The 12073-nt window shown below is 40.4% G+C and overlaps 1 protein-coding gene across 18 annotated transcripts in view; it reads left to right on the top strand.

Moving 5' to 3' along the window:
- MON2 (MON2 homolog, regulator of endosome-to-Golgi trafficking) overlaps nucleotides 1–12073 on the top strand; it is a 126811-nt gene that overhangs the window by 73405 nt on the left and 41333 nt on the right. For all 18 annotated transcript variants that reach the window (XR_004966309.1, XM_036300968.1, XM_036300965.1 and 15 more), the window contains 2 exons: nucleotides 3692–3854; nucleotides 5331–5624. Coding sequence is in view for 17 of the 18 variants with exons in the window: in XM_036300968.1 (XP_036156861.1) it covers nucleotides 3692–3854; nucleotides 5331–5624 (457 nt within the window). In the remaining variant the exon portion in view is untranslated. The remainder of the gene's footprint in view (nucleotides 1–3691; nucleotides 3855–5330; nucleotides 5625–12073) is intronic.

The following is a 12073-nucleotide window of genomic DNA, read 5'->3' as shown; positions in this document are numbered from 1 at the left end:
ACCTCATAGCGACTGGTCAGTCAGTCGTTCCGGTCATTAAGCCATTACGTTTTTCTCTTTTTACTATATGGGATTGGTTCTGTGCCTAGTATATTCCAAATACTATGCTTTCTAGTTATTCTGATTACACAGAGAAATAGCTCCTGCTCTAAAAGTAGAATCCTATGGAAAAGGAACAAACCCTATAAGTAGGATATCCTAGTAAGAGAATAGTTTTTTATGTTACAGAAGTATAATCCAGTTGGAGGGGCCTATGCCCCTGGGGAAGGACAGAACCAAAATTATGAAGGATATTATATGCTTTCATAAACTATTTGGACTTATCCTTAGTGCATTAGGGAGGTATTTTAGGATTTTAATCAGAGGAGTAAATGTATCTGATATGCATATGAGATGTATCACTGTGTCAAGCAGCCTGGAGGAGTGGATGGGAAAGCCTGCTGTGCTCTCTAGAAATAGAGAGGAGATGGGTTTGAGCTACTTATTAACAGATTAACTTTTAGGGGGAAAGGGTTTTAGGAAACAGAATCAGGAATAATTCCCAGATTTCTGGCTTTGCTTAGTGGATAGTAGTCCAAATTACCATAAGGTATATAACTAAACTACAGGCCCGATGCATGGATTCATACATTGGTGGGATCCCTTAGTGTGGCCTGCAGGGATTGGGCTGAAACTGGCAATCCAACATCACCGAGGGATGTAGTAGTGCATGAAACAGGAGGTGGCCGGGGAGGAGTCAGAGCCCAGGCCAGGTGCCACGCTGCTCCCGCTCATCTTGGCCCCGCAGCGCCTGTTGCTGCCGCTCAGTAGGCTCGCTGCCACTCTGTTGCGGTCTCAGTGCGCCCTTCCTAGGGCAATACCAGTGTACCCATGATGGAGAAGCGGCTGCGGGCTCACACCCAGTCAGCCCCTATTCCGGTCCCAGTCTGGATCGGGGAGGGTCACACAGGAGAAGTGTCTGCGGGAGAGGCTCGTGCTGCCACAGCAGTTGTGGGAATGCACTGACCACCAGGGGGCAGCTCCTGCGTTGAGTGTCTGACCCCTGGTGGTGAGTGCACATCACAGTGAACAGTTGAATGGTCACTTATGCTTTTATATATATAGACTAGAGGCCTGGTGCACAAAATTTGTGCATGGGGCTGTGTGTCCCTCAGCCCAGTCTGCACCCTCTCCAATCCGGGACCCTTGGGGGATGTCTGACTGCTGGTATAGGCCCGATCCCACAGGGTACATCCTGGCAGTCAGACATCCCTCTCACAATCCAGGACCGCTGGCTCCTAACAGCTCACCTGTTTGCCTGCCTGATCGCCCCAACCACTCTTTTTGCCTGCCTGGTCGCCCCTAACTGCCCTCCCCTGCAGGCCTGATCGCCCCTAACTGCTCCTCCCTGCTGGCCTGATTATCCTTAACTGCCTCTGCCTCAGCCCCCACCACTGTGGCTTTGTTCAGGAGGAGGACCGGATGACCGGAAGATGTCCGCTCGACTCGGTCTAATTAGCATTGTACCCTTTTATTAGTATAAATAAGGAATTCAGAAGAATGAGCACATTTAGAGTAAATGTATGGATTTGTTTAATTTAAGGTAGGACAGTGCAATGGAGAGAACCGAAATTTGAATGTATTTGTGTATAATTCTGCAGCAGGATTTGTAATACCTTGTTTTGATGACTAATTTAGGAGTTTTACATGATTGAGATGCTTGAGACTATTATGGAAGTCTTATTTAAAAATTTTAAAAATTTATTTGTAGTAATAAATTTCCTTAAATTCTACAAAATATTGAGATGATTAAAGTGAAATGATATCAGCTATAGCATAAATGAAGCTGAAGTTTCTTCTTCCAACCTATAATCCTATCTAATAATAGACAAACATGGTAATTAACTGTACCTCCGACACTCTTCCCATTGGCTAATCAGGGCGATATGCAAATTAACTGCCAACCAAGATGGCGGCCGGCAGCCAGGCAGCTGAAGCGAACAGGAGGCTTGCTTGCTTCAGTGATGGAGGAAGCCAAGGTTCCCCGCCTGCCGCCGCCCAGCTCTGAGCTGCACTCTAAGCAGCTATGTTGCAATTATAGAAGCTAAACAATCCCCAGAAACCTGCTTTCAGCCAGCCGGGCCTCAGAGCTGGAGTTGCAACAGTGTTTCAATTATAGAAGCTAAACAAAGCCCAGATATCCGCTTTCAGCAGCCGAGGTCTCAGAGCTGGAGCTGAGCCTCAGAGCTAAAGCCGGCTCTCAGCTCCAGTGACAGCCTAGAAGGTAAATAAATCCCAGAATAAAAAAAAAAGAAAAAAAGGAGAGGTTGGGAGCTTCAGTCACCCACCAGCCTGAAAATGGCCCTCAGCCCCTCGCCCAGACTGGCCAGGCACCCCAGTGGGGACCCCCACCCTGAAGGGGTGTGACCAACTGCAAACAGCCATCATCCCCTCATGCAGGCTGGCCAGGCACCCAAGCGGGACCCCCACGCTGATCCAGGACACCCTTCAGGGCAAACCAGCCGGCCCCCACCCATGCACCAGGCCTCTATCCTATATAGTAAAAGGGTAATATGCAAACTGACCCTAACAGCAGAAGGATTGGGAATGACTGGTCACTGTGACACACACTGACCACCAGGGGGCAGACGCTTAAATGCAGGAGCTGCCCTCTGGTGGTCGGGGCTCTCTCACATGGGAGGAGCTCTGCTCAGCCACAAGCCAGGCTGATGGCTGCCAGTACAGTGGTGGTGGTGGGAGCCTCTCCTGCCTCCTCAGCAGCGCTAAGGATGTCCGACTTCAGTTTAAGCCTGCTCCCTGCTGGCAAGTGGACATCCCCCGAGGGCTGCCAGAGGGATGATTGATTGCCATCTTAGGCCCAATCCCCCAGGGAGCGGGCCTAAGCCAGCAGGTGGTCATCCCCTGAGGGGTCCCAGACTGCGATAGGGCACAGGCCAGGCTGAGGGACCTCCCCCACTACCCCCCGAGTGCACAAATTTTTGTGCACCGGGCCTCTAGTGTAGTTATAAAATACGATGTTGTTATATGAATGAAGTGAATTAATGCAAGTAAAACTCTTACAAAGTTCCTGACATAGTAAACACTCAATGTACTAGCTATTATAATTCATTTTCATCATTATTTTTCGCCACCAGAATTTATCTTAAAAAAATCAAATGCTTCGTATTCTCTTTATATGAAATTCAAAATTAGTATTTTCTTTTATAGATGTAGAATTTAAAAATAAGATATAGTATAAATATAAAAGAATAAAGAACTAATTTTCATTCAGTGAGTATTTCATTGTGTGTATTTATACATGCTAGGCATCATGTTAGATATTGGGGATATAGTGGTAAAAGGTTAGCTCTAGGCAATTTCCTTTCTCATTTAATGTCTTAAGTTTTGTTGGACTAGTTGGTGCAAAATACAAATAAAAAGTAATATGGCATTAATACACATTTTCCTTTCCTTTTGCTAGTGTACTGTTTTATTTCTGTGCCTGTGTATTTTTTTATTAATTATTTTAAATTAGCATGTTGTTTTAAAATCTCTGTAAATGTTGAAGTACTAGGTTACCTATATTAGAGAAGATTTTCTTGTTCAAACTTTAAAATAAAATTTTGCATGGTCCAAATTACCATAAAAATGTATTTCCGTTACATTTTGTTTAAATGCATGAGTATAAACTTCTTATCTTTTGTGTTTTCAGAGAATCCTTGATACGAACTGCATTTCAGTGTCTTCAGTTGGTTGTGACAGATTTTCTACCAACAATGCCTTGTACTTGCCTGCAGATAGTTGTAGATGTTGCAGGTAGCTTTGGACTTCATAATCAAGAACTTAATATTAGTTTAACTTCAATAGGTTTATTGGTATGTATCATTGCCTCTTAATAATATAACCTAGTGAGTGAATGGTAAGCAAATACTTGGCTCTATAGGAGTCATTTAAATGACTCTGATACCAAACATATCTTCCTTAAAGGATTAAGTGACACAATTTAAGAAATAATTCATTAATAGCAGACTATTTGGAATAATTTTGACATATGGAGCTGAAATTTGTTTTTTACATGGTTTTCTTGAGAGGATTTAATAAACTGGTAATAGTACATAGAAAAGAAAGAGTCAGTTGACTCTCATGTAAAGGTTAATTGATTATCAATATTATTTTGGAAGCAACATTTTGATATACTACTTATTTAGTAAATAAAACTTCCATAAAAGGCTTCACCATTTTTGGAGTCCCATAGCTTGTCAACACTGCTTTGTTAGCTGTAAGGAGACTGCACATGATAGTGCAAGAGCCCAGACTGTTAGACATGTATTTTAATTCTGTCTGCTCCTTGTTAATTGTTAAATTATTGATCTTCTGAGCTTCATTTTACTTATTTTGAATATAAAAGTACTAAAATGTAAGTTAGGATATTGTTAAATATTACACAAAGTAAACATGTAGAGAGCTGTTGCCAATACAAATTTATTTAAAGGCAGTTCTTTAGACTCTTAAATGTATATTATAACTCAGAATTTTACAAGTCAAATTTAAATACCCCTTACAAGCTATATAATTTAATATTTTGCTATTAACATGTTAAGTGCCATGTCAGTCACTGGTGACTGACACTATACTTTCCGTCAAAAATATAATCATGGGGGAAAACATAGGCATGTTCTGTATTTATATAATTTCTCCTAAAGAGTAGTTGATTAATTCAATATTGATTTCTGCTAGATATTACTTCCTTTATTTTATATTTATGTTCACAGATATTGGACTCTACATTTTTACCATTGATATAATTCTCATTGATTTGCATACCTTGCTGTGGTTGCGAATGAAGTTATAAGATATGTTTGGAAATAGTAATTGCTCTTGTATGAAGTTACAAAATACTAACTTCATATTATATTAAGGAATGATATTAAGGAATTGTTAATAATTTTGTTAGTATGATAATGGTTTCAGGGTTATGTTTTTAAAGCCTTTTTGTAGAGATAATAAAATAGGTATAAAGTAAAAATAAAATATTAATAATTTTATCTAGGTGGTGGGTATATCAACATATTGACATACTCCCTATTTTTCTGTGTTCTTAACATTTTTCATAATAAATTTATAAAAAATATTAATGTTAGCAAAATATTTCTCCCCCATATTCTCCTGAAATCAGATAGAAACACTTGACAGAGAAATAGATGTTTTCATTAAATCCCTTCTTCTAGATTTCTGAAGTAATTTTTAGAAGTTTTATTCTAAAAAGTAAAACAACTGTGGGTTGCATATTTATATATGTCTTTAAAATAAAATCTATCGATAAAGTGATATTTTTCTACTTTGCTTTTTAGTGGAATATTTCAGATTATTTTTTCCAAAGAGGAGAAATTATTGAAAAAGAATTAAATAAAGAAGAGGCAGCACAGCAAAAGCAGGCAGAAGAGAAAGGGGTTGTTTTAAATCGGCCATTCCACCCTGCACCACCATTTGATTGCCTTTGGTTGTGTCTTTATGCAAAATTGGGTGAACTATGTGTGGACCCCCGACCTGCTGTCAGGAAGAGTGCAGGGCAAACTCTGTTTTCAACAATTGGTGCACATGGGACCTTATTACAGCATTCAACATGGCACACTGTTATTTGGAAGGTACTGTAAACTAGCTTGAATTATCAGCTTTTAATTGGAAAACACATATATTTTTTCAATTAAACTTTTTCCTGTTTACTTTTTCTTTCTGGAGGGAAAACTGGTTCTTATATTAGATCCCTTCACTTTAAATTTAATCTTCTATTCCTTGTTTCATCTACTTTGGGTACCATCTCTTATTTATTTATTGATTGATTGATTGATTGATTGTTTAAAGGATTACATCTTTCTCTTTTTTCCCCATTGACCTCTCCCTGGCCCTCCCCACCTCCCAGCACATGCCCTCATCCCGCTAGTATCTGTGTCCATTAGTTATGCTTATATGCATGCATACAAGTCCTTTGGTTGATCACTTAATGTCCCCCCCACGCCCCACCCCTGCCTTCCCTCTGACCTCTGAGGATTGACGGTCTGTTTGATGCTTCTCTGTCTCTGGATCTGTTTTTGGTCATCAGTTTATGTTGTTCATTGTATTCTGAAAATGACTGAGATCATGTGATATTTTTCTTTCTCTGACTGGCTTATTTTGCTCAGCATAATGCTCTCCAGGTCCATTCATGCTGTTGTGAATGGTAAGAGTTCTTTCTTTTTACAGCAGCATAGTATTCCATTGTGTAGATGTACCACAGTTTTTTAATCCACTCATCTGCTGATGGGCACTTAGGCTGTTTCCAAATCTTAGCTATTGCAAGTTGTGCTGCTGTGAACATAGGGGTGCATATATCCTTTCTGATTGGTGTTTCTAGTTTCTTGGGATATAGTCCTAGAAGTGGGATCACAGGGTCAAATGGGAGTCCCATTTTTAATTTTTTGAGGAAACTCCATACTGTTTTCCACAGTGGCTGCACGAGTCTGCATTCCCACCAGCAGTGCACGAGGGTTCCTTTTCCTCCGCATCCTCACCAGCACTTGTCAGTTTGTTGATTTGTTGATGATAGCCATTCTGACAGGTGTAAGATGGTACCTCATTGCTGTTTATATTTGCATTTCTCGGATGATTAGTGACTTTGAGCAAGTTTTCATGTGTCTCTTGGCCTTCTATATGTTCTCTTTCGAAAGGGGTCTATTTAGGTCCTTTGTCCATTTTTTTATTGGATTCTTTATCTTCCTTTTGTTAAGTTGTATGAGTTCCCTATAAAGTTTGGAGATTAAACTCTTATGGGATATAACATTGGCAAATACTTTCTCCCATGCAGTGGGCTCTCTTTTTGTTTTGTTGATGATTTCTTTTGCTGTGCAGAAGCTTTTTATTTTGATATAGTCCCATTTGTTTCCATTGTCCTAGGAGCAGTATTTGTAAAGATATTGCTACGACATTATGTCTGCTATTTTTAAAAATGTTTTTATTGATTTCAGAGAGGAAGGGAGAGGGAGATAGAAACATCAATGATGAGAGAGAATCATTGATTAGCTACCTCCTGCACGCCCCACACTGGGGATTGAGCCTGCAACCCAGGCTTGTGCCCTTACCGGGAATTGAACCTGGAACTTCCTAGTTTATAGGTCGATGCTCAACCACTGAGCCACACCAGCCAAGCTGTCTGCTATTTTGCTGCCTATGGATTTTTCTGAGATTTTTATGGTTTCCCGTCTTACATTTAAGTCCTTTATCCAGTTTGAGTTTATTTTTGTGAATGGTGTAAGTGGTGGTCTAGTTTCATTTTTTTGCTTGTATCTGTCTAATTTTCTCAACACCACTTATTGAGGTGACTGTCTTGACTCCATGCATCTGTGCATTTGACAAAACTGAAAATGTTAGCTTTGTCATATTTTAAATTACACTTTACGTAAAACAGATTAAATATTTAAAACCTCATTTTTTTTTTTGTCTTCATCTCTTATCTCTGTCTCCGATTTCTGCCTTTGCCCTTCCCTTTTTCCCCATTTTCCCAAATGGTAAAAATAGGAATTGCTAAACTGCCGGGGTCCAACCCCAGCAGGTCCAGGGGTCCCCAAAGGTGTGGATGGAGTCGGCGAAGAAGGAAGGACACGGAGACAGTGTTCAGTTGATCAGCAGCCTAGCCAGGATCTCCAGCCAGGATTTCTAGCCAAGTTCTGGTCTGGATCTCCAGTGAAGTTCTGCTGTTTATTGTCTTGTTACATCCGTATTTATACCAGTTGATTTTAATCCTGTCAATTTCTATTACAAAGGTTAGGGCGTTTCTTATCTCCATTCCAGGGAGTAAAGATTATGTAGCTTAAGCATGATTGTTTGTAGTTAAAGTGATTAACTACCCGCCTGGCACTTAGTTAAGGAGTTTCATCCCCTCCCTGACTTCAGGGAAAAATTCCTACCTGGGGAAACAACCTTTCTAGGAGAGGCATCCCCTCCCTGACTTCAGGGAAAAATTCCTACCTGGGGAAACAACCTTTCTCGGAGAGGTGACCTTGGTTAAAACACACAGCGCTAAGGGGAGCAAACATATTAAGAACAGTATGCTATATACGCCAGGTCCCTTGAAACATATGCTGTGCAGATGTTTCTTTCCTGCAGCGACTGTGTCAAGCAGCAAGGATGGACCGGCTTCCGGCATCAACACCACTTATTGAGGTGACTGTCTTGACTCCATGCATCTGTGCATTTGACAAAACTGAAAATGTTAGCTTTGTCATATTTTAAATTACACTTTACGTAAAACAGATTAAATATTTAAAACCTCATTTTTTTTTTGTCTTCATCTCTTATCTCTGTCTCCGATTTCTGCCTTTGCCCTTCCCTTTTTCCCCATTTTCCCAAATGGTAAAAATAGGAATTGCTAAACCATTACACATAATTCAAGTATAATATAATCAAATGAGAATTTTATGAATTAAAGAATATCAACAACTGAAATTTACTTGCAGAATCATCAAACAAAAGTAACCTTCAATTGGTAAATTCTACGTTCATTAAATATAGTTTTCTTTTTTGTTTTTCTTTTTTATCCCCTTTTAAAAACTTTCTTACGAAATCAACAGCTAGGCTCTTCTTTTTTGTTCCATCTGTTTCATTTTAATAAAATTCTACTTATAATCCTTTCACTGCTTTTGTGAATTTTTGAGATCAGTAAATTTGACAATAGGCAGCAGAGTAAACCTTAATTGTATTTAACAATGTTTTCAATTTAATAAAGAGACCTCAAAATGTCTTCTTAAAAAATTAATAATGTACATTTCCTAATAAAAATAACTAAAAGCCCTTGTGTGTTCTGTCTCAACTTTATCCCCTGGCTCCTCAGATCAGAAACATGCTTAACTTTTTTGTTAATGTTTTTAAAAGCAAACTGATAATTTCTCTTATAGCTGTTTTCCTTTCAACAGCTTCATTGTTTATCTTGCTGCTTAATTCTCAGGGATTTATTTCTTCCTCACCTTCCTTGCACTCCCTTATCCCTTGTAATTTGATTTCCAGATCATTCTACTTCAGAGTCTCTTAAACCTTAGCCAGTAACAGAATCACCTGGAGGACTTATTAAAGCACAGATTGCTGAGCCACCACTCTATCCTCTAGGGCAGAACCTTTGTTCTGCCAACGGGTATTTGGATACTTACAACATCATTTGCTTAATAGAATTCACTTACTGTAAATGTATGTTGTTACGATAAAAGTGCCTAGATTTATTGAATTTCTACTCCCACCTTCTGTTGCCTTGGCAGGGCCAGATCAAATGATTTCTCAGGCCTTATACTGCCCATGGTCCAGGCTTTCCCTACCCCTGCTCTAGAGTTTGACTTTTACCCTTGTCCTGGGGCCTGAGAATTGCATTTGTATAACGCTCCTGGGTGATGCTAATGCTGATGATTTTGAGACCATATTTGAGAACTACAGAAATTGTTCACAGGCTACAGGTAGTCTTCTAATTGCCAAGTTTTTTGCCATATGCTCATTCCTTATCCTACTCATTTTTTTGTAGCATTTAACCTTGTTGATTAGTTTCTCCATGAAATTTCTTTCCTTGGTTTGTTTCACAGCATGCTTCTGGTTCTCTATTCAATTTTTATTTTAATTTATTTTCTTATTCCTTCCTCTGAATCTACCCTTTAAATATAAACATTTTCCAAGTCCTAAAACCATTTCCTGTTTGATTTTTCCAAGTATCTTCATCTAATCCTGAAGCATCAGTTATAAGCTCTATCTAAATGTCTCCCATAATTATATTTTTTGCCTGGACCCTTCTCATTAGTGCTGTTCTTTTTTTTTTTTTTTATTAATTAAATCTTTATTGTTCAGATTATTACATTTGTTCCTCTTTTTTCCCCCCATAACTCCCCTCCACCCAGCTCAAACCCCACCCTCCTCCCTCCCTCCCCACCCACTGTCCTCTTCCATAGGTGCACGATTTTTGTCCAGTCTCTTCCTGCATCCCCCTCACCCCTTTCCCCTCCAAGAATAGTCAGTCCATTCCCTTTCTATGCCCGATTCTATTATAATCACAAGTTCATTCTGTTCATCAGATTATTCACTTGATTTTCAGATTCATTTGTTGATAGATGTGTATTTGTTGTTTATAATTTGTATCTTTACCTTTTTCTTCTTCTTCCTCTTCTTAAAGGATACCTTTCAGCATTTCATATAATACTGGTTTAGTGGTGATGAACTCCTTTAGCTTTTTCTTATCTGTGAAGCTCTTCATCTGACCTTCAATTCTGAATGATAGCTTTGCTGGATAAAGTAATCTTGGTTGTAGGTTCTTGCTGTTCATCACTTTGAATATTTCTTGCCACTCCCTTCTAGCCTGCAAAGTTTCTATTGAGAAATCAACTGACAGTCATGGGTACTCCCTTATAGGTTTCTTTCTCTTGCTGCTTTTAGGATTCTCTTTGTCTTTTGCTCTTGGCATTTTAATTATGGTGTGCCTTGGTGTGGTCCTCTTTGGATTCCTTTTGTTTGGGGTTCTCTGCACTTCCTGGACCTGTAAGTCTATTTCTTTCACCAGGTAGGGGAAGTTTTCTGTCATTATTTCTTCAAATAGGTTTTCAATATCTTGCTCTCTCTCTTCTTCTGGCACCCCTATAATTCGGATGTTGGTACACTTGAAGCTGTCCCAGAGGCTCCTTACACTATCTTTGTATTTTTGGATTCTTTTTTCATTTTGCTTTTCTGGTTGAGTGTTTTTTGCTTCTTTGTATTTCAAATCGTTGACTTGATTCTTGCGCTCCTCTGGTCTGCTATTGGGAGTCTGTGTAATATTCTTTATTTCAGTCAGTGTATGCTTAATTTCTAGTTGGTCCTTTATCATAACCTCGAGAGTTTCATTAGATTTCTTGTAGGTCTCATTAAGTTTATTGGCAGTTTCTAGAAAATTCTTGAAAAACCTTAAAAGTGTGGTTTTGAACTCTATATCCAGTAGTTTGCTTTCCTCCCTTTTTGTCATTTGTGTCCTGTTTCTTTGTCTCGGCATTTTGTATGCTTCCCTGTGTTGATAAAGTGGTTTTCTGTGCTAAGTGTCCTCTAGTGCCCAGTGGTTCAGCCTCCCCAATTACCTGAGGAGGACACTCTTGGTGCACCCCCTTGTGGTCTTTGTGCACAGTCTTGTTGTAGTTAAGCCTTGATTGTTGTAGGTATCACTGGGAGGAACTGACCTCCCGGCCAATTGGCTGTGAGAATCAACTGTGTCTGCAGTGGGAGAACTTCTGTGCTGGAGACACCCCTCCAGGGCAAGAGTTGCTTCAATGGGGCTTTGGTGCTCACTGAGTCTGCCCCCTGAGTGTGTCCTTTATGGTTCCACGGAGTTGCAAACTGGATGGTCCCACTCTGACCACTGGGTACACTGGCTCCTGGATCTCTAGGGAGGTGCTAATCTAGCCTCTGCCTTAGGCTATCCAGCAAAAGCCTCCCTGCAGGGCTTGGGTGGGGTGGGCCCCACAGGATCAACAGGGCGGGGCTAGCAGTTATGGCTGCTCTCAGAGGCCCCACTGCTTCTCAGTGTCTCGGCAATTGCTGCAAGCCCCTCCGAGAGAAAGCTGCCCTCGAATTCCGACCAATGCCAGACAGTCCCGCTTCTCCCGTATGAGTCTGGGTCCCCAGAGACTCGCCCGGAACTGGAGCTCAGAGCCTGAGACTCCCTCCCGATTGAAAACGACAACCGCGCCCTCAGCCGACAGCCTGCTCCGTGTGTGCCTCTGTACCTTAGTATTTTACTTCCGCACTGCGCCTCCTCTGAGTCTCGGTATGCTTTTCTCTTTCCTTGTAGTTGTAGAATTTCCAATCAGCCAGCCTTCCTGTGGTTCTGGATGATGTCCGTTCTGTCTTTTAGTTGTATTTTTGAAGTGGTTGTTCGAAGTTGCGGTCCAACCCCAGCAGGTCCAGGGGTTCCCAAAGGTGTGGATGGAGTCGGCGAAGAAGGAATGACACAGAGGCAGCTTTCAGTTGATCAGCATAGTTGGGTTCTCTAGCCATGTTCTGTCAGTTTTGTTCTTTTTTAATACATTATCCCATAGATGCTCCACTAACACTTCAACCCAAAAGT

The sequence above is a fragment of the Myotis myotis genome, unplaced genomic scaffold (genome assembly GCF_014108235.1).
Source record: "Myotis myotis isolate mMyoMyo1 unplaced genomic scaffold, mMyoMyo1.p scaffold_m19_p_3, whole genome shotgun sequence".
NCBI lineage: Eukaryota > Metazoa > Chordata > Mammalia > Chiroptera > Vespertilionidae > Myotis > Myotis myotis.
The sequence above is the reverse complement of the archived record's forward strand: the minus strand, read 5'-3'. Positions and strand labels throughout refer to the sequence as shown.